Here is a 26,023-nt window from a genome sequence, read left to right on the forward strand (position 1 = left end):
AACAAACTTTTTTCTCGGTGACACCCCCCACAAAATGGTGGAAGGAAAAAAGTTTGTCGCTTACTTCATTTTCTCTGTTCACGCAGTAAAACTGCAGCATCAGGAATGATGTTTCAATTTATCATCTCTTTACTACTAATTCTATTCGCAACACATTTTGCAGACAGTATTCACATATCTCACTGAACGTCCCTGCAGAATTATATCATTGCACGACACATGGTTCGGGGGATATGATGTTTTATGCATGAGTTCTTGAAGAGGTGGTTTACTGTTCCGTCAAGAATTCTTCAAGTGATTCACATACAGAGGGCGATAATCTGTAAGATCGTATCCTTATTATTGCTCCAGAGTGCGGTTCGACGTCGGATACATTTGTAATACCTAGGAGGACAAAATGTAGCTGTGAGGACTAAATGCAAACGTATTGCCGGTTTCGGTGCAATGTGGCGGGCTTTACCCTGGACGTCCTCGACGATGATGATGGAGGGTCGGTGCGCCTCGGTGAGACACGAGGCCGCTGCCAGCAGGCTGGCACACAGCAGCGGCGCCACCATCGCAGTCGACAACAGCGTCTAGCGCGCGCAGTTTCCCCCCGCCATCTGCCGATGCTTCAGCACGTGCCTGCAGGTGAGAGCTTCCATCCACACTGGCACGCGCGCCGCGTCACGACGCCGCTTATATACAGTCGCGGCGTTGAAAGGGGGAGGGGGGAGAGGGGAGGGGAAGGGGGGCAGGAAGCTGCGGTACAGATGCAGATATGATGCGCCACTGTTTCCGTCAACGCTACCACTTTCCACAAGAGTTGCGCATTCCAAACTTCTGGAGGTCATATCACGTAGACCTTAGACCACAGAGTCATAGAGACCGCGCACAACCCTATGTCTGCCGTGTTGAGCTTTGAGAACAACATCTAAGTCAGGTGATGGGGAGCAAAAAGCCGAGTTTTTGTCATACGAACTACGCAAAGTGGAACCGCAACATATACAGTTTCTCTCATTTATAGCTTAAATCCGCTGAATTGCAGACCGTTATCGTTGAAATAAATTTGCAGTAGGATTTAGGAACATGTCCTGTATACGAACACTATAAATTACGTTGAAGAAAACGGTACATTGACACAAAGTGAGCACGGATTCGGAAAATATTGTTCTAGAGAAACATAACTAACTCTTCATTCACACGAAGTACTGTGTGCTATCGACAGGGGATCTCCAGTTGGCTCCATATTTCTAAATTTCCAGAAGGCCTTTGACGCCGTCCCGCCTTCTAATCATATTGCGTGCTTATGAAATATCGACTCAGTTGAGCGACTGTAATTGTGATTTCCTGTTCGAAGTGTAACAGTTCGTAGTAACTGATGGAATGTCATCGAATGAAACAGAACTATCGTGAGGCGTTCCCCAACGAAATTTTATAGACCTTCTCCTGTTTCTAATCTACATGAATGATTTGGGAGATAATCTGAACAGCCATCTTACATTGTTTTCAGTCGATGCTTCCGTCTAGTAAAATCATCATAAGATCAATAACAATTGCAAAATGATTTAGACAAGAAATCTGTATGGTACGAAATTGGCAACTGACTCCAAAAAATAAAAACTGTGAGCTCTTCACATGAGTGATAAAAATATCCGATAAGATTCGTTTACACGACAAATCAGACAAATTTTAAAACTTGTCAGATCAGTACCCAGGGAACGTAAAATTTGAACTGGGACCAACACGTACAAAATGTAGTGGGGAAGGCGAACAAAAAACTCTGTTTTATGGAAAAACACTATGAAGATCACAATATGTACTAAAGAGACTGCCTACGCTACGCTTGTCCGACCTTTTCTGGAGTACTGTGCTGTATGGGATCCTTACCTGAGAGGATTGACGGAGGACAGCGAAAAAGTTCAAAGAAGGGCATCTCGTTTTGTTTTACCCCGAAAAAGGGAAAGAGTGTCACGGATATGCTGCGTGAGCTGCGGTGGCATTCATTAAAACAAAGGCCTTTTTCGTCACAGTGAGGTCTTTTAACGGAATTTCAATCACCAACTTATCCTCCGAATGCGGAACTATTTCGTTGTCTTCCACCTACATAGGGAGGAATGACCATCCTAATAAAATAAAAGTCAGAGCTCGCGCAGAACGATTTATCTGTTCGTTTGACCCATACGCTATTCGAGAGTGGAATTGTAAAGAAGTAGTCTGGAAGTGTTTCGATGAACTCTCTGCCAAACACTTAAATGTGAATTGTTGAAAGGTCATGTACATGTAGAAGTAGATGTAAACATAAAGCACTGATTTTCACAACTGAACTACATCTGTATTGACATTACTCATGTAGTTGTACAGTTAACACAGTTTTTCCTAAATTCCTAATATTAAATCGATGGTTATTTTTTTACCCTTGGTGAAAACGTAACAAAAAGTTTGAAACACTGTACTGACAGTTTTTTTTTATTTTTGCAAGCGACGGAAATGCAGTTATTCAGCGAATTCCGGTATATGTGGCACAGCGAATCATTTAGTTCACCGCTTTCAGAAGAGAAGAAGACAAAATCGCAGTTTGGCAGGAAGCATTTAGTTTTCTGACAATTCTTCAATAATACGTGTTGAATGGTTTATAATGTTTTTCTTAAAAGTGACATCCATTTGTAACAGTAACGTCTGTTTTTATACAAAATAAACGGATATGTTTTACGACTTTTGCTTAATCCAGTGTAGATACCGAAGTATAATCGGGAAATATAATTTATTAGAAAACGTTGATTATATAGAAAACTCTAGCAGTGAGTCAGACAGTAACATCATGTCGTTTTAAAATGTCAGTCAGTCGTGGAGTCTGAGACCTGAGGATCAACGCACTTTTTAGGGATTGATTTGTAACGTGCCTTATTATTCATTTTTTTTATTTAGACGCAAATAAATACACTCAAATAGAAGGCCATTCGCATCTTCTTGGTCACGATATTACTCCTTAGATTCAGCCTGTAAACTGACTGACCTCAATCGAAACATTACTTCGTGCCATATATCATTCGGTGCAACCAAATGCTGCACAAAATTTCATCACTGCAATAAAGAAACCTTTACTGAACAAGTACAATTAAGATAAACATATTCCATGATGTTTCGGGATGGAAACCGGATGCCGTCGGCTTCTTGCCACGGAATTTCAACTGACAACCATTCAGCCATCTTCAGGTGAGTACTTTGTACTGGAAATTGCTGTTTTTTTCTCTTTTTTTTCTTTATTGTTATTTCATCCCCCACAGCCCATATGGGCGGAGGGTGGCGTATCAGCGGTACAGTACTCCACTCTTCAACCAAGAGCATTCATAAAGAAATAAGAAAGATGATAGAAAAAATATGAAGACTGTTTACGTTTTAAATTAAAAAGATTAATGAGGGACAGCTAAAAGGACGAAAAATGTATACAGTTTAAAAAACACAGTTGATGTGAGGTGATCTTCTTCTATGAAAAAAGCACTGGAGCTCTGCAGTTCCTCTTAACATTTAAAGGACCTGCACTGGGTGAGAAGTAACGTGCGAGGAGAGATTATGTTCCATAGAAGTTTAGGGGTGTGTGTAAATGGGGAGAACTATGCAGATGATAGGTAGGAGGGGAAGCGGATCACGGGAATATAAACAGTGGGAAAGACAAAGGCAAGGAGGAGTAATGGACTGCTAGTTTACGTCGCTAACTTTATTCGCCAAAAATTGGCGCGGAGACGCACGCGCAAAGGCAGCCGTTACTTCAGAGACGCTGTTGTTTTCAGCGCGCTCTTGGAATATTGTTCTATGTATAGTGCGCAGGCACATGCGTAACGATGATACTACATGCACGCCTTCTGTCGGCTCTTAGAGTTAAAATTCAGGTGTCAAATTAACTGTCGCTAGGCTTTTCATTAGGCGCAAAATGTTTTCTTTCTGAAGATATTAAAGAAATCACCAAGTTACACGCCCTATCCAGCTTATAGAGCCCGCATCTCGTAGTCGTGCGGTAGCGTTCTCGCTTCCCACGCCCGGGTTCCCGGGTTCGATTCCCGGCGGGGTCGCCGGCCGAAGTGGCCGTGCGGTTAAAGGCGCTGCAGTCTGGAACCGCAAGACCGCTACGGTCGCAGGTTCGAATCCTGCCTCGGGCATGGATGTTTGTGATGTCCTTAGGTTAGTTAGGTTTAAGTAGTTCTAAGTTCTAGGGGACTAATGACCTCAGCAGTTGAGTCCCATAGTGCTCAGAGCCATTTGAACCATTTTGAACCGGCGGGGTCAGGGATTTTCTCTGCCTCGTGATGGCTGGGTGTTGTTTGTGATGTCCTTAGGTTAGTTAGGTTTAAGTAGTTCTAAGTTCTAGGGGACTGATGACCATAGATGTTAAGTCCCATAGTGCTCAGAGCCATTTGAACCATTTTTGAACCAGATTATAGCTGCCATCATGACTGAAAAGTCTTCCGTTAAAAGTATTTCCACAGATTCCTTAATAACCGAACCCCAGAAGCATCTCGTCGAGGCCAGAATAACCCGTAGAATGTGGCAGAATAATCCATAGAGTGTCCTGTGGAGAGACAATGCTCGGCCATAGCTGACTTACTGGGCTGCAAAAGACGTGTAGGCCGATAATGATCAACGCTCCTTTCACGTACAGTGCATGTGGTGTGCCCAATGTAGGCGTTTTGACACCGGTAAGGTATACTGTAGATTTCAGCTTGACGCTGTCCTAGAGCGTTCTGTAACGAACCGAGAAGTGTAGGTGGCCGGACATATTTTTAACATAATGTTTCCTTAGGGGTCTGCATAATTACGTCGAAATATTGCCGATAATTGGGGGGAATGCCCTCACTTTGAACAGTTTATTCTCCTCTTGATCTTGTTCGTAATGACGTTTCTTCCTTCTTAAAGTTGTGCTGAGCTGATGTAGAGAATATCCATTATCTCTGAACACAGACTGTAGGTGTTTCAGCTCCTTTGCAAGGCTGTCTATAGCAGACACAACTGTCCGGTGCGCCAAGGTTCGAAGGATGTCCATAGTTTGTGAAGGGTGGTGGCAGCTAGATGACTGCAGATACAGATTTTCGTGTATGGGTTTACGGTAACCGGAGTGCCCCAATGATAGATCCACTTTCCGACTGACCAAGACATCCAGAAACAGCAGACAGCCGCCCTTTTAGATTTCCATCGTAAATTGGATGGGTTCAAATGGCTCTGAGCACTATGGGACTCAACATCTGAGGTCATCAGTCCCCTAGAACTTCGAACTACTTAAACCTAACCAACCTAAGGACATCACACACATCCATGCCCGAGGCGTAAATTGGATATTTTCGTCAAATGAATTCAGATGCTGCAAAAATTGTGGCAGTTCTTCTTCACCGTAGGGCTATACTACAAAAGTGTCATCTCCACATCACCAGAAGAGTGTCCGCTCCTGGTAGCTGAGTGGTCAGCGCGACGGAATGTCATACCTAACGACCAGCGTTCGATTCCCCGCTGGGTCGGAGATTTTTCTCCTCTCAGGGCCTGGGTGTTGCGCTGTCTTTATCATCATCATTTCATCCCCATCGACACAAAAGTCGCCGAAGTGGCGTCAACTTGAAAGACTTGCTCAAGACAAACGGTCTACCCCACGGGAGGCTCTAGTCACACAGCATTTCCATTATCAAAAGAGTTTTTGTTTAAATTCTGCCCCTTCCTCAAAGTCCTCGATAAAAATGTTTGCTACCAGGGGAGAGAGGACTACCCATGGTATCACCGCTAAATTGCTCAAAATATTAACCTACTTTTTATTCAACAGTGAATACTGTGAGCAAATTAACTGTGTTGCCATGGGGAGTCCTCTATGTTCTGTGGTAGCAACATTTTTATCGAAGACTTTGAGGAGAGGGCACTTGATTCGGCAGGACTTAAAGCAAAACTCTTCTGGCGATATGTAGATGGTATTTTTGTAGCGTGGCCCGATGGCGAAGAAGAAGTTTCATAATATTTGCAGCATCTGAATTCATTTCACGAGAATATCCAATTTACGATGGAAGTGGAGAAGGGGGCTTGGGCAATCTGCCGTTACTGGACGGCTTGGTCGGTCGGATTGTGAGTGGAGCATTGTGGCACTCCGTTTACCGTAATCCCACACATACAGATCTGTTTTCACGAGCGTCTAGCTACCACCACGCTTCACAAACTATCGGCGTCCTTCAGACTTAGGAATTTGGTGCACCGGGCACTTGTGGTGTCTGCTAGAGACAGCCTTGCAAAGGCTCATTCAAATATAATAGATACTATCCGCATCAGACCAGCACATCTTTAAGAAGGAAGAAACGTGATCACCCACAAGATCAAGAGGCGTTCCTCCAATATGTCGGCTGTATTTCGTAGAAATTAGGCAGAATCCTCAGAAAACATTATGTTGAAAGTATGACCGACCATCAACAAAGAACTGTACACTTCTTGGTTCGGTAGAGGACGATCTAGGGTCGCGCCAGACTGGAATCTACAGAATACCTTGCCAGTGTGGCAAAGCGTGAATTGGTCAGACCACACACGCAGTACATGAAAGGTGTGTTGAACATGATCGCTGCACTCGCCTTTCTCAGACCAGTAAGTCAACCATAGCCGAGCATTGTATCTCCACAGACATCCCATGGATTACTCTGTCACGGAAATCTTGGTCATGACGCTATTCTTCTGGAATTCAGTTATTACGGATTCTGTGGAATTACATGTGGCAAAATATCTTGTTAATCTTGATGGCTGCTTTCAACTGGGAAAGGCGTGGGACCCAGTGATTACTTTAATTTCTTTAGAAAGAAAAATAGCAGTCTCCATTGCTGATCACCCACCTGAAGATGGATGAATGTTTCTCAGATGAAATATCGTGGCAAGATGTTGACGTTATTCGGCTGGAATCTGACACTTCATGAAATACTCTTTATGCTGGGAAAACTTCTAAAACCACAAGATGAACGTAAGTTGAACAGAATTCCAGATGTCGCCTACAAGTGGATGCTGCCACTAGTCAGCTGATTCAAATGTTGATTTCCATATAACAACGTCATGTGTTGGCTATGCATATGTGGACTAAAGTGCAAACAGTACCGAGCGTCTGTCAGATGAATAATGTATCATTGAGATGGTGGAGCTTCATGTTTGAGACAGGTACGTCGTCGACCTTGTAACTGTCAACGGACAGAGCCAATTATGAGGTTCTTGTATCCTCATACGTTGAGAGTTTACTGAGAATTTTGTCATTATTTACACAGCTAGTGTGTAGTAACGAACGATTCTGAGCAAATGCCACTTCTGGTGGCTGAAACTACGAATGAAAGCAATCTTTGAATTACAATAATGAATTGTAGATCTACATTGTTAAACAGAGATAATGAAGTAATGATACATCCACGCGAATCGAGCCTGTTTAATGGAGTCTGTTAGCGGAAGTCCTAATCTACAGTTAATTCCCGTATCAGTGTGGAATGCAGTAACTTTGATTAGTCGCAAATAGTATGAATGATTGTAGGAAATGTGTTAATACCTTGTTCGCGTCCAATCATAGCCACAGGAAAAATAATTATTCAAATAAAAATGAATTTTTAATACACCACGTTTTTTACATCTGACTAAAATGTGTAAAATAATTATTCTTGACCCACACATATTCCTAATTCCACACATCAATTATGTATTGCATGCACCTTACTTTTTCGTTTTAAATCTTACAAGTATTGTCAGTTGTTAAAAATTCACAATCATAAATTTTCAGGACTGTCTGTATGGGATTACCAATCTGTACTGGGCTAGAAGAAATTACTTTTTGCTTTCCAGTCCGATTTAGAAATGTGGAATATTAAAAATTCATATTTATTTCAGTAATTATTCTCTGTTTTTTAGTCTTGTGTGTGTGAAATTTTGGAATTGATTTCAAACATTTTGATGGGAGTGCACAGAGGCATGTTATAAATTTCAGGTTAATTTCAGTCTCTCTTCACCTAACTCAGCCAATATATTACTGCCTTCTTCGTATACAGCTCGCGAAAACACCTTGAAAGTAAACATTAGAGAGATTCGAGCTCATACGGAAGCTTAACCAGCAATCGTTCTTCCCGCGAACCATTCACTACGGGAACGGGGAAAGGGGGTAGTGATACTGGTACACAAAGTACTCTCCACCAAACACCGGACAGGAAAGTGAGTTAATATTGTACTGTCATCCAGTTATGAGCTATGCCTAAAATTTCAAGTCTCATTGGGAAGTCAGTTGTAAAATTTGTAGCCATCAGAGCGAACTAATAAAAACATTGTAAAAATGAGGAAGTTGGTCCAAATTATGAACAATGAGAAGAAGTAATATGATGCGACTTAGCTTGTGCTGCTGCACCAAGACGGAGCAGTCAGTTAGCTTTATATAGTCATACGGTACGGCATCTGTTTGAGCTGTATTTCTTGCGATATGCTTTCATTGTTTAGGGAGGCGTATGTTAAACTCACGGTAGATAGACCACTGTTCCTATATTTGGATGAAGCAATGTGACTGTTCTTGTCTATAGGTAAGCATGTGCTGGTTAAGCGGAGAGCTCTTCTACATAGCTTCCCAGACTCATGTAATAGAACGCTGAGATGACTCTTGAGTTTCGTTTACCTTTCGCTTTACGTTACAAACAGGATCTAACAACTAATATGGACAACCTAATATTTGATACCGGATTTGAAGCATCGAAGAATTTTTTTCTTCTTTTTGTTTCTTCTTCTACCTCCTCCTGACCCTCGTCAGCTATAATCTTGTGGTAATGCATGATCCATTTACAATCCTGGATTTTTCGCATTTCATACCTCATAGGACATTCTTTTATCACATAATCACTTACTACAGTATAAGAGAGATAGAAGAGAGAGGCAGAGAGAGAGAGAGAGAGAGAGAGAGAGAGAGAGAGAGAGAGAGAGATATGGAAACGTGAGCAAATACTCGGATAAGAGGATAAACTTGTTTCTAACTGTGTTTCCGGAGCGAGGTTCCTAATCTTCTTGCGCTATTTTTTACTGCCTTTCAGTTATCGTTTTAAGTCTGAACCGTCATCTCAAGAGCACCACGTATATTTTCAGGAACTTCACATTACTAGACCTTCAGTACATGATGTTCTTTTTCTTGTGTCTTTGTCCCACAGACGTGCAGAGTCAACACGGTTATTAATGGATGTGGCAAGGTTAGTTTAACGGGTCGCCGGATGGCCGGATACTCTTCCCCCGTTCCCCATCGTCCTGGAAGCGAGAATATTCACAGCATAATCATCAAGAAAACATAGAAGAAAGTTCAAATGGCTCTGAGCACTATGGGACTTAACATCTATGGTCATCAGTCCCCTAGAACTTAGAACTACTTAAACCTAACTAACCTAAGGACAGCACACAACACCCAGCCATCACGAGGCAGAGAAAATCCCTGACCCCGCCGGGAATCGAACCCGGGAACCCGGATAGAAGAAAGGGCAGCACTAGGTTATCGATAATGTTGCAATAAATATCCTGGTTCAAGATCCACCTGAATAAATGGATCCAAGCCTGAGAAACACTCCAGAACGTCACCGAACGATCTTAACGACCTCCGCCCTGATCTACATAGGAGGGCCAAAAATATGAAAACAACATAGACACAACACGTTGCCATGTCTAACACGTTGTAGGAAATCCGTTGGTATTCAAAACAGTTTTAAACGCCTCGGAATGGATGAATACAGGTCGTGTATGGGTTTCGAGGGAATCTGATACCATTCTTCCTGCAAACTATTGGCAAATTCAGGTAACGATGTTGGAGGTGGACAGCGATCACGGATCCTTCTCTCCAGAGTAGATCACAAAAGCTCAATAATATTGAGATCTGGTGACTGTGATGTTCAGGAGAGATGCTACAATTCACCCTGGTGCTCAAAGACCCGGTCCTGGACAATGTGAGTTGTGTGCACATGGGCACTGCCGTCTTGGAACTTAGCATCACTACTGGGAAACAAATATTGTACAATGTGATGGAGCTGATCATTCAAAATGGTCATATAATCCTTAGCAGTAATATGACCTTGCACAATATACATGGGGCCCATGGAATACCACGAGATGGCTGCCCAGATCATCACCAAGTCCCCAACATGTTTCACTCTTGGACGAAAGCTCGGCCAGAAGTTGGAAAAAGGGTGAAACAAGTCACACTACCAAATGACATTATCCTATTGCTAAATGTTACAGGCATTTTATCATTGATGGATGATTTAGGAATTCCAACTTGCCCTGCAATTCCTTGCTTGTGGAGCTCCCTTCGTGTCGCTTTGTTGCTAACGGTTTTCGTCACAACTCTCTTCACTAACCGTCTGTCACGGTCACTCAGCACACACTTTCATCGTGATGGCTTAGCGGATGATGTTTCCCCTCTTTTCCTGTATGCGCTATAAATCTTCGATGCGCTGCCTCTTGAGACACCAAACACTTCGGTTACCTTGGTTACGGAAGCACCCACAATACGAGCACCTACAATTTGCCCACGTACGAATTCACTTAGCTCCGACGTAATGCAGTCACAACTACACAGAACACTGTTCTGACACTTGCACCGTATTGAGGATATTCCACAGGTGCCGTTGGCTGTCGAATACAACAGCGCAAATGCAGGCTTGGCTAGCATCTGTATTTATCTTAAAGCTTGTATTTCTCGCGGTGTTTCTATATTTTTGTCCACCTCCTGTACGCCATCCACACAATGCTGGTTAAACGCCTCACTGGGCCGTCGGCGAATCGTCGGACCACACTACTCGCCTTCAGTCAGCTACTGTCCAATTTCTGTGTCTTTTTGACAAATTCAAGACGTTCATATTTATATTCTGATGTGGCAATGAGCTGTGCGAGGTACTCGAATACAGATTTTCACTGCATACAGTTCACTTCGCAAAGTTCACTTGGAATCTGGTTGACATGGACCTTACTTCACCGACCGTAGCAATCCCTGAAATTGCTTGTTTTGATAGTATCCTACTAGGATCTTTTACGACCACTGTTGTTACACCGTATTATATTATTAAGAGTGGTACACGACACGAACGTCCAAAGAAGACAGTTAATCGCTTCTTTCAGTCATTGTATCATGTATCCGCGTTCAACCATCGTATTGCGCTTATTCCACACAAATGACTGGAAATTATAAGACTTCGTCACTGCCATGACTCACGTTGCCGGTGGTCGGTCACATGAGCTACTCCTACCATTTCTACTTCACTTACATCTACATCTACATCTACATCTACATCCATACTCCGCAAGCCACCTGACGGTGTGTGGCGGAGGGTACCTTGAATACCTCTATCGGTTTTCCCTTCTATTCCAGTCTCGTATTGATCGTGGAAAGAAGGATTGTCGGTATGCCTCTGTGTGGGCTCTAATCTCTCTGATTTTATCCTCGTGGTCTCTTCGCGAGATATACGTGGGAGAGAGCAATACACTGCTTGACTCCTCGGTGAAGGTATGTTCTCGAAACTTCAACAAAAGCCCGTACCGAAGTACTGAGCGTCTCTCCTGCAGAGTCTTCCACTGGAGTTTATCTATCATCTCCGTAACGCTGTCGCGATTACTCAATGATCCTGTAACGAAGCGCGCTGCTCTCCGTTGGATCTTCTCTATCTCTTCTATCAACCCTATCTGGTAAGGATCCCACACTGCTGAGCAGTATTCAAGCAGTGGGCGAACAAGCGTACTGTAACCTACTTCCTTTGTTTTCGGATTGCATTTCCTTAGGATTCTTCCAATGAATCTCACTTTGGCATCTTCTTTACCGACGATCAACTTTATATGATCATTCCATTTTAAATCACTCCTAATGCGTACTCCCAGATAATTTATGGAATTAATTGCTTCCAGTTGCTGAATTGCTATATTGTAGCTAACTTATAAGGGATCTTTCTTTCTATGTATTCGCAGCACATTACACTTGTCTACATTCAGATTAAATCGCCATTCCCTGCACCATGCGTCAATTCGTTGCAGATCCTCCTGCATTTCAGTACAATTTTCCATTGTTACATCCTCTCGATATACCACAGCATCATCCGCAAAAAGCCTAAGTGAACTTCCGATGTCATCCACAAGCTCATTTATGTATATTGTGAATAGCAACGGTCCTACGACACTCCCCTGCGGCACACCTGAAATCACTCTTACTTCGGAAGACTTCTCTCCATTGAGAATGACATGCTGCGTTCTATTATCTAGGAACTCTTCAATCCAATCACACAATTGGTCTGATAGTCCATATGTTCCTAATTTGTTCATTAAACGACTGTGGGTAACTGTATCGATGGCCTTGAGGAAGTCAAGAAACACGGCAGCTACCCGGGAACCCGTGTCTATGGCCCTCTGAGTCTCGTGGACGAATAGCGCGAACTGGGTTTCACACGATCGTCTTTTTCGAAACCCATGCTGATTCACACAGAGTAGATTTCTAGTCTCCAGAAAAGTCATTATACTCGAACATAATACAGGGCGCCAAAGAGGCCAGAGTGCTGTTCGAAGGATGTAACAATTTTTTTTCCAGTGAGCATAGTGGAGTAACATACAGAACTATAGACATGGCATGTACCAAGTTCCTCCCCTGAATCGGTAGGCTGTTGGGCCAGGCAGAGACTGTGATCAGCGTGACTGTTCTATAATTACGTGGCCTAATGTGATGGCATGCCGTTGCTGACGAAGAGGCAGGCCTCATACCAACTGTGAATTCTTCCCAGTCGACTTGGAAGCACTGATACACGGGAAGAAGGCGTGTACAGAACTTAAGAGAAGGCACAGCTTCGCTTATCAAGAAACACTCACTCCTCGTAAAGGCTAATTGGGGGGGCAGTATCGGGTGCAGATCTCCCGGGCCAAAACAAAAGACGACCGTGTGGCGTCCTCGACCGAGTCTTGGCCTCACACACACCGACCGGGGAAACCTGCTGCGAGGGCCACCAGAGATCGGTAAGTGCCGACTTTAAACCGGCAGGCTACAGTGCATAACGGCATCCGCGCCTTACAATACAAACGAAGGCGGCTACGTCTGTGTATCATCTCAGACTGCATTAGCTGCGAGATAAAATCAAAGATCGCGCAGAAAAAGCTTTCGGGTAGACTCGTCTCATAAGGGATGCAACACCAGAGTTACAAGATGCAGAAACAATTGACCCCAGGCCGTGGCATGTTTTCAAGGTAACGAAATCAGAAATAGCACAAGAGAATCTACAAAACTAGACAACAACACTGAAGATTACGATAACCAGGCCAGGTCCACAAAATTGGAAAAAAAGACAAGGAAATAAGTTCAGAAAGGAAAGAAAAATATCTCAGAAGCACAAAGGACCCACCTGAGAGCCGAAGTGTCTTCGGAAAGTGATAGAAGTAAAACTTATGAGAACTTTACTCTTTCCCGCCACAGTTCAAACAAGCAGGAAAAAGCCGCCAAAGGCAGTCACACTTGGGAACTACTAACGAAAAAAAGCTGTGATTTTTCGATTTCGAAGCCTTACTTTCGAGACTTATGGGTTAAGTGGTGTTAGAGGATAGGATTATCTAGAGGCAAACAAAACGCTCCCACAAGAAGGCACACATACGCTACGATCTTTGAGATACTGGAGACCGAAAAAACAATAAATCGCTTTCTGTTCAGCTCCATTGTTCTATTCGTGAAGAGTGACCTGAAATAATATTTAGGAAAATTTCCCTCATTTATTAATACAAATATGTAAAAACATTTAATAGACATAATTATTGTTGAAGAAATAGTTAACAAATACACTAATAACTGCGTGTGCCAGGTCACTTGTATTATATTTTGCAGGCTGACGTAATAATACAACAGACTTGGCACGATGCAGTAATTTTAGCCACTAAACGAAAACCACAATACCGTGGAGTTCGACATCCGGAGAGGAAGGAAAGTTTGAATATGTAACTTTTCCAAGAAACGTTGTGTGTGCAGTTGATATTCCACAACGATTTACAATCAGTATAGATGCAAAACTTACGGATGATAATCCTGCTTACGTTACCTTCCAGCAGTAATTAAATAATGGCTTCATGGAACCACCAAAAGAAGTTGTTATTTATTCACAGAAAATTAGTTACAGTGATGCTGCCATTTCAAAATCACCTAAATTTGTATAGTAATGTATAAGTAAGTTTACATGGCAAAGTAGGTACGATGAACCACTTTATATAACAGATATCCGCGGATTAACACCACATCAAGTTTAAGGAGGATTACCTGGTGTCAAAAACATAATTACTTTTTGTAGCAGCATCTCAGGGAAATAGTTCAAAATAAAATATGCGTAAACACCTTCATATACCAGGTATACATACACTGATAGGACAAAACGTTATGACTACATAGTTAACAGCCGGTTGTTCCAACTTTGTAACGCAATACAGCAACTATTCTGAGTCATTCGTATTTGTCAGGTCCTTAGTAAATGGCACCAGGTGTCTACAGACCACATGATGTCAGAAGTGAAAGCCCGCCGTAAATTAATTTTGAATCTAAGGCATCTTGTCTTACTAGTGAGGACTGTGCAGTCCCTCACCGACATCGATGATTTCACTCTTATTGACACTCAGTGCCACAAGTTTTGTGACAATGGTATGCAATAACGAGGCGATGTTGGAATCTCGTGAAAATTTTGCAACGGGGCAGATCATCATTAGTTATTCCACTTACAAACTTGCGTAATTAGGTTACCGACAAACTTTACAGGAGTTTAAACACGCGGTGACAGTTTAAAAGAGACTTACGAGCATTCTATATCCGAAATTGTTCTGAAATTCAGCATTCCTCTGTTCACTATTTGACAAGGGCCAACACCGTATGAGCAATTGGTCTGTACTAGTAGACAAGCAACACTGCTTCAGATAACACTAAGTTCGACGAAAAAAAAAAAAAATCGATATCTGTACAACGACAACTGGCGGTGATGGAATATGATAGCAGACGATCGACGAGGGCATTGTTACGAATAATACACTACGTGATCTCAGGTTATCATCTTCCATAAAATGGCTGTGACGCCTGGGATGAGTTGGGATAAGTGACAAGTCGTTAATACAATGTGTGATCAAAATTATCCGGACACCCCCTAAAACATACGTTTTTCATATTAGATGCGCTGTGTTGCTACCTACTGCCAGGTTCTCCATGTCAGCGCCCTCTGCAGTCATTAGACATCGTGAGAGAGCAGAATGGCGCGCTCCGCGGAACGCACAGACTTCGAATGTGGTCAGGTGATTGGGTGTCACTTGTGTCATACGTTTGCACACTCCTAGCTCCACTTTTTCCAATGCGATAGTGAAGTGGAAACGTGAAGGGACACATTCAGCACAAAAGCGTACGGGCCAACCTCTTCTGTTGACTGACAGAGACTGCCGACAGTTGAAGTATGTGTAATAGGCAGACATCTATCCAGACCATCACACAGGAATACCAAACTGCATCGGGATCCGCTGCAAGTACTATGAAAGGCGGGAGGAGAGAAAACTTGGATTTCATGGTCGAGCGGATGCTCATAAGCCACACATCACGCCGGTAAATGCCAAATGACGCCTCGCTTGGTGTAAGGAGCGTAAACACTGGAAGACTGAACAGTGGAAAAACGTTGTGTGGAATGAAGAATCACGGTGCACAATGTGCCGATCCGACGGCAGGGTGTGGGTATGGTGAATGCCCAATGAACGTCATCTGACAGCGTGTGGAGTGCCAATAGTAAAATTTGGAGGCGGTCACCATCGTTTTGTGGAGGTGGCTTGCACCCCTTGTTGTTTTGCGTGGCACTATCACAGCACAGGCCTACATTGATGTTTTAAGCAGCTTCTTGCTTCCCAATGTTGAAGAGCAGTTCGGGGATGGCGACTCCATCTTTCAACACGTTCGAGCACCTGTTCATAATGCAGGGCCTGTGGCGGAGTGGTTAAACGACAATAATATCCCTGTAATGGACTGGCCTGCAAATTGTTCTGACCTGAATCCTATAGAATACCTTAGAGATGTTTTGGAACGCCGACTTCGTACCAGGCCTCACCGGCAGACATCGATGATACCTATCCCAGTGCAGCACTACATGAAGAATGGGCTGTCATTCCCAAAGAAACCTGCCAGCACCTGATTGAACGTATGCCTGCGAGAGTGTATGCTGTCTCCAAGGCTAAAGGTGGGCCAACACAATACTGAATTCCAGCATTAGCGATGGATGGCACCACGAACTTGTAAGTCATTTTCAGCAAGGCGGCCGGTTACCTTCGCTAACATAGTGTATTTAACTAACCACATTACTCTTTCCTTTTGGAAATTCAGTAGAACTTCGGACTGTGTTGCCACGAATACGTAATGTAGAGTCGTAATTGAAGTGAACGCAATGTCTTCAGCCCGGGAGCAGCAGCGCTATCTCTATTATTTTCAGGTTACTCGAACATTGCAGAAAGCATCGACCATCCCAATCTCGAGGTGGCATTGTTACCTCTTCCACCATCCCCGCTGCGCGCTGTTATTTAAACAAGCTCCGCTCTTTCATATATTAAAGTGCTGCTAAACTACACTACTGACCATTAAAATTGCTACACCACGAATATGACGTGCTACAGACGCGAAATTTAACCGACAGGAAGAAGATGCTGTGAAATGCAAATGAATAGCATTCACACAAGGTTGGCGCCGGTGGCGACACCTTCAACGTGCTGACATCAGGAAAATTTCCAACCGATTTCTCATACACAAACAGCAGTTGACCGGCGTTGCCTGGTGAAACGTTGTTGTGATGCCTCTTGTAAGGAGGAGAAATGCGTACCATCACGTTTCCGACCTTGGTAAAGGTCGGATTGTAGCCTATCGCGATTGCGGTTTATCGTATCGCGACATTGCTGCTCGCGTTGGTCGAGATCCAATGACTGTTAGCAGAATATGGAATCGGTGGGTTCAGGAGGGTAATACGGAACGCCGTGCTGGATCCCAATGGCCTCGCATCACTAACAGTCGAGATGACAGGCATCTTATCCGCATGGTTGTAACGGATCGTGCAACCACGTCTCGATCCCTGAGTCAACAGATGGGGACGTTTGCAAGACGACAACAACCATCTGCACGAACAGTTCGACGACGTTTGCAGCAGCATGGACTATCAGCTCGGAGGCCATGGCTGCGGTTACCCTTGACGCTGCATCACAGACAGGAGGGCCTGCGACGGTGTACTCAGCGACGAACCTGGGTGCACGAATGGCAAAACTTAATTTTTTCGGATGAATCCAGGTTCTGTTTACAGTTTGAAGAAGTGTCATGATGATCTCTCCATTGGCAAAAGATTCCGGAAGTCCCCCATTCGGATCTCCGGGAGAGGACTGCCAAGGGGGAGGTTACCATGAGAAAAAGATTGAATAATCAACGAAAGGATAACGTTCTACGAGTCGGGGCGTGGAATGTCAGAAGCTTGAACGTGGTAGGGAAACTAGAAAATCTGAAAAGGGAAATGCAAAGGCTCAATCTAGATATAGTAGGGGTCAGTGAAGTGAAGTGGAAAGAAGACAAGGATTTCTGGTCAAATGAGTATCGGGTAATATCAACAGCAGCAGAAAATTGTATAACAGGTGTAGGATTCGTTATGAATAGGAAGGTAGGGCAGAGGGTGTGTTACTGTGAACAGTTCAGTGACCGGGTTGTTCTAATCAGAGTCGACAGCAGACTAACACCGACAACGATAGTTCAGGTATAGATGCCGACGTCGCAAGCTGAAGATGAACAGATAGAGAAAGTGTATGAGGATATTGAAAGGGTAATGCAGTATGTAAAGGGGGACGAAAATCTAATAGTCATGGGCGACTGGAATGCAGTTGTAGGGGAAGGAGTAGAAGAAAAGGTTACAGGAGAATATCTGCTTGGGACAAGGAATGAAAGAGGAGAAAGACTAATTGAGTTCTGTAACAAGTTTCAGATAGTAATAGCGAATACCCTGTTCAAGAATCACAAGAGGAGGAGGTATACTTGGAAAAGGCCGGGAGATACGGGAAGATTTCAATTAGATTACATCATGGTCAAACAGAGATTCCGAAATCAGATACTGGATTGTAAGGCGTACCCAGGAGCAGATATAGACTCAGATAACAATATAGTAGTGATGATGAGTAGGCTGAAGTTCAAGACATTAGTCAGGAAGAATCAATACGCAAGGAAGTGGGATACGGAGGTACTAAGGAATGACGAGATACGTTTGAAGTTCTCTAACGCTATAGATACAGCAATAAGGAATAGCGCAGTAGGCAGTACAGTTGAAGAGGAATGGACATCTCTAAAAAGGGCCATCACAGAAGTTGGGACGGAAAACATAGGTACAAAGAAGGTAGCTGCGAAGAAACCATGGGTAACAGAAAAAATACTTCAGTTGATTGATGAAAGGAGGAAGTACAAACATGTTCCGGGAAAATCAGGAATACAGAAATACAAGTCGCTGAGGAATGAAATAAATAGGAAACGCAGGGAAGTTAAGACGAAATGGCTGCAGGAAAAATGTGAAGACATCGAAAAAGATATGATTGTCGGAAGGACAGACTCAGCATACAGGAAAGTCAAAACAACCTTTGGTGACATTAAAAGCAACGGTGGTAACATTAAGAGTGCAACGGGAATTCCACTGTTAAATGCAGAGGAGAGAGCAGATAGGTGGAAAGAATACATTGAAATCCTGTATGAGGGTGAAGATTTTTCTGATGTGATAGAAGAAGAAACAGGAGTCGATTTAGAAGAGATAGGGGATCCAGTATTAGAATCGGAATTTAAAAGAGCTTTGGAGGACTGACGGTCAAATAAGGCAGAAGGGATAGATAACATTCCATCAGAATTTCTAAAATCATTGCGGGAAGTGGCTGCAAAACGACTATTCACGTTGGTGTGTAGAATATATGAGTCTGGCGACATACCATCTGACTTCCGGAAAAGCATCATCCACACAATTCCGAAGACGGCAAGAGCTGACAAGTGCGAGAATTATCGCACAATCAGCTTAACAGCTCATGCACCGAAGCTGCTTACAAGAATAATATACAGAAGAATGGAAAAGAAAATTGAGAATACGATAGGTGACGATCAGTTTGGCTTTAGGAAAAGTAAAGGGACGAGAGAGGCAATTCTGACGTTACGGCTAATAATGGAAGCAAGGCTAAAGAAAAATCAAGACACTTTCATAGGATTTATCGACCTGGAAAAAGCGTTCGACAATATAAAATGGTGCAAGCTGTTCGAGATTCTGAAAAAAGTAGGGGTAAGCTATAGGGAGAGACGGGTCATATACAATATGTACAACAACCAAGAGGGAATAATAAGAGTGGACGATCAAGAACGAAGTGCTCGTATTAAGAAGGGTGTAAGACAAGGCTGTAGCCTTTCGCCCCTACTCTTCAACCTGTACATCGAGGAAGCAATGATGGAAATAAAAGAAAGGTTCAGGAATGGAATTAAAATACAAGGTGAAAGGATATCAATGGTACGATTCGCTGATGCCATTGCTGTCCTGAGTGAAAGTGAAGAAGAATTAAATGATCTACTGAACGGAATGAACAGTCTAATGAGTACACAGTATGGTTTGACAGTAAATCGGAGAAAAACGAAGGTAATGAGAAGTAGTAGAAATGAGAACAGCGAGAAACTTAACATCAGGATTGATCGTCACGAAGTCAATGATGTTAAGGAATTCTGCTACCTAGGCAGTAAAATAACCAATGACGGACGGAGCAAGGAGGACATCAAAAGCAGACTCGCTATGGCAAAAAAGGCATTTCTGGCCAAGAGAAGTCTACTAATATCAAATATCGGCCTTAATTTGAGGAAGAAATTTCTGAGGATGTACGTCTGGAGTACAGCATTGTATGGTAGTGAAACATGGACTGTGGGAAAACCGGAAGAGAAGAGAATCGAAGCATTTGAGATGTGGTGCTATAGACGAATGTTGAAAATTAGGTGGACTGATAAGGTAAGGAATGAGGAGATTCTACGCAGAATCGGAGAGGAAAGGAATATGTGGAAAACACTGATAAGGAGAAGGGACAGGATGGTAGGACATCTGCGAAGACATGAGGGAATGACTTCCATGGTACTAGAGGGAGCTGTAGAGGGCAAAAACTGTAGAGGAAGACAGAGATTGGAATACGTCAAGCAAATAATTGAGGACGTAGGTTGCAAGTGCTACTAAAAAAAAGAGGTCGCATCCGTGTTTGGCGACATCGCCTTGAACGCACATTGGAAGCGTGTATTCGTCATTGCCATACTGGCCTATCAACCGGCGTCATGGTATGGGGTGCCATTGGTTACACGTCTCGGTCACCTCTTGTTCACATTGACGTCACTTTGAACAGTGGAAGTTACAATTCAGATGTGTTCCGACCCGTGGCACTACCCTTCACTCGATCCCTGAGAAACCCTACATTTCAGCAGGATAATGCATGACCGCATGTTGCAGGTCCTGTACGGGCCTTTCTGGATACAGAAAATGTTCGACTGCTGCCCAGGTCAGCACATTCTCCAGATCTCTCACCAATTGAAAACGTCTGGTCAATGGTGGCCGAGTAACTGGCTCGTCACAATACGCCAGTCACTACTCTTGATGAACTGTGGTATCGTGTTGAAGCTGCATGGGCAGCTGTACCTGTACACGGAATCCAAGCTCTGTTTGACTCAATGCACAGGCGTATCAAGGCCGTTATTACGGCCAGAGGTGGTTGTTCTGGGTACTGTTTTCTCAGGATCTATGCAACCAAATTGCGTGAAAATGTAATCACGTGTCAGTTCTAGTATAATATATTTGTCCAATGAATAACCGTTTATCATCTGCATTTCTTCTTGGTGTAGCAATTTTAATGGCCAGTAGTGTAAAATTTGTTAATATTAGAACTATAAAGAGATTTACTCTTTGTTACGTGATTAGTGAACAGCCTGGGCAACACACTGAGAAGAAGCTAGGCGACTTGGAACTATAGAGGGATTTACTCTTTATCACGTGATTACTGAACAGCCTGGGAAACACAGTGAGAAGAAGCTAGGCGACTTGAAAAATAGTCTGGCCCGATGTGACAGTAGTTTTATTGCTAGCTGTATACAGGATTCCCGTGCGGTTCAGGTTCCATAAAGCCGTGGACATCAGTCATCAACACTGCGATGGATATATACTGAAATAGGAGTTACTTCCAAGGATTGATACGACTCTTCTATCGGAAGTGAACTATCCACGGACTAGACGACGAAAAGTTGAGCTGACATGTGACCACGTGCAAAGAAACTACAAGTACTCACATAGTGTCGGAATATTCCAAGGTGCGTCATATCATTCGGCCAATATAACTTGAACAGTTTCTGTGAATGGTTTGTCCACCTAAATCGCTACGTATGAAACTGTTGAAATGTGGTCGGGAAAGGACTTGATCGATCTATCTGTGCACAAAAGACCCCATCTAAAGCAATTACACAACGGGCGGCTGCAGAGGCATCGTGGATCTAAATGCAGAAGAAGTTTCACTGTCTGTTTCAGTCAATGCTAATTCATATTTCTGCGGAGAGAGGTACTGGTGGAAGAAAGTCTTGAGGGCGTGACGTAAGTTGTGGCTGGATAGCTCAACCGATAAGAGCACTGCGCGCTAAAGGCAAGGTTTCTGGATCCAGTCCCAGTCCGGCACAAAGATTTTATCTGTTAAGAAAGTTCATTTTTATGCACTTTGGCAGGATAAGTAATATGTGTGGTGGGTAGATTTTTATAACTTTTAATAGGTACTCCGGCGTACCTTTGCAGCACTTAATATGAGTGGCTGATCTTCCAGATGTCACAGCGCATACCTACCTTAAACTGGGAGAAATTTTGATACATTATTTTCATATTTTTTGTGCTTCTCATAGGAATAATTTGTCGTTTAGTGCCTAGATATTGTTTGTATGAGATAAAATTGGGATAAACCATGTTTGCGGATATACTGTCTTTGTTGTGGTCTTTATTGCGCTGACTAGTTTGATGCAGCTCTCCTCGCTAGGTTATCCTCTGTAAAGCCGTCGGCACACGGACCGTGCATCCGAACGTTGAGCGTTGAGCGTGCCGAGTTTCTGACGTCATAGCGTGGGATAGCACGTTCGGGAGTCTTTCCGAACGTGCAGAGCAATATCTGGCATGTCAGATATTCTGAGCGTGCGTCTGAGCGTTAACCAATGAGATGGCACAACGCCATCTACGTCACATGCTCGCCGTCACCCTTCAGTACAGAGTTGTGAGGCGCCATATTGGCATTCATTTCAAGCCTGTATGTATATTTGCCGTTTCTGAGCACCAGCAAATTGAGAATCACTGGAAAACCCGTTGTTAGTTGCGTGATTTGTTCCAATAAAATAATGAGAAACATCATATTCGTGACAAAAGAATTATTGTAACTTGCGTATTATGAGAAAAGGCTATTTGAAGACAGCGACACACTGAAGATCGACCCAAAACGTATTATCCTTGGAACAATTTGTTATAATTAAATTTCTATTAGTAACATAATTATGTACGATTAACGTTTATAGCATGGGTAATACAATATGATTACATAAAAGGAATGTGTGGTAGGATTAGCGTAATGAGTAGCGTCCTAGAGCTAAAATGAGTTTTTGTTGGGGCGGTGGTTCGCGTCATAACACTCCCAAATTTTTTTTTGTAACGTTCGCGTTTTTATTAGGTTCTGATACTCTATTATTAGTTTAATATAAGTAAATGCTATAATTTGATGTTCTGTAAATATAAATTCACCTTTTTTGAAGGGTGATTTTGTTCGACTGGCTTAATCTACAGGACAGCTTTGTTCCTTTTTCTTTTACGCTTCGTAATTCACATGTCGCAAAGATTCTGCTACTGGGTAGTGATCAAGTAAGGCTGGCCTTCGGCTTTTACTAAAATGTGGGAATGATGAAATAATGTTTATCTTATGCGGAGAAGTATTCCAAATTTGTACCGCACTGTTTGTAATGGAACTTTTATAAGCCTGTGTCCTTACTGATTGGACATGGTAATTTTCTTTTCGTGGACGATGGAGGAAATGTGCGTTTTAATAGAGCTAACGTGGGAATTTTACACGCGTCCGTTGAGTAAACAGTGTGATTTACGAACTAGAAACATCCCTCAACTGCCGCTGGAGCGCGTTGCGATCGCGTATACCACTTTGGGGCCCACGTACCGTATGCACAAGTCGCATCGTTCCTGAGCGTTCAGTAGCAAGTTGAACTTGGCACGCTCAACGTTAACGTTCGACAGCACGGTCCGTGTGCCGACGGCTTAAGTGTCTTTACCTCTCCGTAGATACTGCAGCCTACCTCCGTTTTAACCCAGCACCATATGTTGCTACAAGCATACATTGTTTGAATGTAGTTGCAAAGACAATAATTTAACTAAAGTTTAAGGATTTTGTACAAAATGGGATTACCTGATTGAACTACATTGTACAAAAAGAGATGTTCATTATGGTACGTACACCCATAAGAAAGAAAATGGAAACATCCGTAATTCGGCAGAGCACTATTTTGGAATCGTGGCTCAACAAAGCAGTTCGCGCAACCTTTTGTTTTTACTTTATAAGCTGCTAGCTCAGCTGGATGACACGAAACACATTCATATCTTACGTGGATAGGATCCGTGAGGAGGCATAATGACCATTGCACCTGCAGTCCTGACCTTGTATTGTATTGTATGGAACTGGGGACCTAGAAACGACGGATAGGCTCCGTCCCCGCCGTTGTCCTCAGTGGTCCACAACCCCACAACAGATTACAGCAGTCCACTCACCCCACCGCCGCCCCACACCGAACCCAGGGTTATTGTGTGGTTAGGCCCCCAGTGTAGTCAGGGAGAAACGGCTATTTACATGCCTGTGTACGAGCCCTGACTTCTCTTATCTTTGCAGCACTTACGAGAAATGTACGTTGACGGCAGCAGAATTGTTCTGCAGACAGCTTCAAATGCCGGGTCTCAATAATGTGCCTCCAAAAGAAGGTTACCTTCCCTCCAGTATACTAGCAATACCTGCGTGTTGTTCTAACCTACCGGCGACCGAACTGGATGACGTTCCCGGAGATGGGTTTCTGTCCTAAATTTGTTCCTCAACACACCCTCTACAAACCCTAGAAGTTTGTTGGTATCGTTTTGCTACACTGTTGTAAGTTTAAGTCCATCGCCGCGTTTCTGTCTATGTTTGAGGCCTGATCCTAGAAACCACTTTGAAACGATTCTCATCAGTAGGTAGTCTAAGACACGAGGGAGATTTGTGTACATCACTACATATTATAAACAAGGCGTCCCGCTGTAGACACTCAGCGCTACGGGTTGCGCGGGGTGGCCGTGCGGTCTCTGGCGCCTTGCCACGGTTCGCGAACCCCCTCCCCCCCCCTTCCGTCGAAGGTTCGAGTCCTCCCTCGGACATGGGTGTGTGCGTGTTGTTCTTAGCGTAAGATATTTTAAGTTAGATTAAGTAGTGTGTAAGCTTAGGGACCGATAACCGCAGCAATTTGGACCCATAGAACTTACCAAAAATTTCCAAATGTTCAGTGCTACACGTGCAAAGCCGCTGTGGATCGCTAGTCTTGTACAGAGAGGATGACAGGGGTATCGAATGTGATTTTAGGAGTTACTGTTCCAGACAACTTCAACCTGTTTTCGCAATTGCTCAAGGGCCACCGCCAGTAAAATAGACAACATCAAACGTCTCCCCATCATGTCTCACACATACTCAGTTGCGATCATACTGGCCAGGGAGATGACAAAATTGTTTGACAGGGCCTTTCATACCACGAAAACTGTGAGCATGGGTGCTATCCTGCTTGAAGAGTGCATCTCTCTGACTTAGTAGGAACGGCAACATGACGGGATTTCTGGATGAGGATCAGTGTCGATTAACAAACAGTAGAGGCGTTTAGTCGTTGTACGAGACGGCTTCCCACATCATAATGTTCAGTTAATATGTTATGTTATTTTATCTAGCTCGACCTTAAGTTTTGCAGAGCAGTGTATATAGCTGCAATTGTAAAATAAATTTTCCGTTGCCTGCGTAAATCACAGAGATTCACATCAGAATCTGGCAACAGTAATTCATTCATTAGTGGTTTCAGTCAAATTTTAAATTGTGCAACCTCCACGATAGGGCTCACACTCATGCATAGCACTTGACACAGTCACTTCGATTAAATATTTGGGCGTAACATTGCAGAGCGATATGAGGTGGGACAAGCATGTAATGGCAGATGTGGGGAAGGCGGATAGTCGTCTTCGCTTCATTGGTAGAATTTTGGGAAGATGTGGTTCATCTGTAAAGGAGACCCCTTATAAAACACTAATACGACCTATTCTTGAGTACTGCCCGAGCTTTTGGGATCCCTATCAGGTCGGATTGAGGAAGGACATAGAAGCAATTCAGAGGCGGGCTGCTAGATTTGTTACTGGTAGGTTTGATCATCACGCGAGTGTTACGGAAATGCTCCAGGAACTCGGGTGGAGTCTCTAGAGGAAAGGAGGCGTTCTTTTCGTGAATCGCTACTGAGGAAATTTAGAGAACCAGCATTTGAGGCTGACTGCAGTACAATTTTATTGCCGCCAACTTACATTTCGCGGAAAGACCACAAAGATAAGATAAGAGAGATTAGGGCTCGTACAGAGGCATATAGGCAGTCGTTTTTCCCTCGTTCTGTTTGGGAGTGCCGGCCGCGGTGGTCTAGCGGTTCTAGGCGCTCAGTCCGGAACCGCGCGACTGCTACGGTCGCAGGTTCGAATCCTGCCTCGGGCATGGATGTGTGTGATGTCCTTAGGTTAGTTAGGTTTAAGTAGTTCTAAGTTCTAGGGGACTGATGACCACTGATGTTAAGTCCCATAGTGCTCAGAGCCATTTGAACCATTTTGTTTGGGAGTGGAACAGGGAGAGAAGATGCTAGTTGTGGTACGAGGTACCCTCCGCCACGAACCGTATGGTGGATTGCGGAGTATGTACGTAGATGTAGATGCATATGTGGGAG

At 43.5% G+C, this 26,023-nt stretch overlaps 1 protein-coding gene across 2 annotated transcripts in view; it reads right to left on the reverse strand.

Moving 5' to 3' along the window:
• Positions 1-26,023, reverse strand: part of LOC126249749 (uncharacterized) — a 535,036-nt gene that overhangs the window by 242,508 nt on the left and 266,505 nt on the right. Inside the window, exon 1 of one of the 2 annotated variants that reach the window (XM_049951430.1) lies at positions 461-638. The exons of the other annotated variant lie outside the window; for it this stretch is intronic. Within the exon in view, the coding sequence (XP_049807387.1) occupies positions 461-557 (97 nt within the window). The 5' untranslated portion in view covers positions 558-638. Of the gene's footprint in view, positions 1-460; positions 639-26,023 lie in introns of those variants that run through there. 2 annotated transcript variants of the gene reach the window in all.

This window comes from Schistocerca nitens, chromosome 3 (genome assembly GCF_023898315.1).
Source record: "Schistocerca nitens isolate TAMUIC-IGC-003100 chromosome 3, iqSchNite1.1, whole genome shotgun sequence".
NCBI classification, from domain to species: Eukaryota; Metazoa; Arthropoda; class Insecta; order Orthoptera; family Acrididae; genus Schistocerca; species Schistocerca nitens.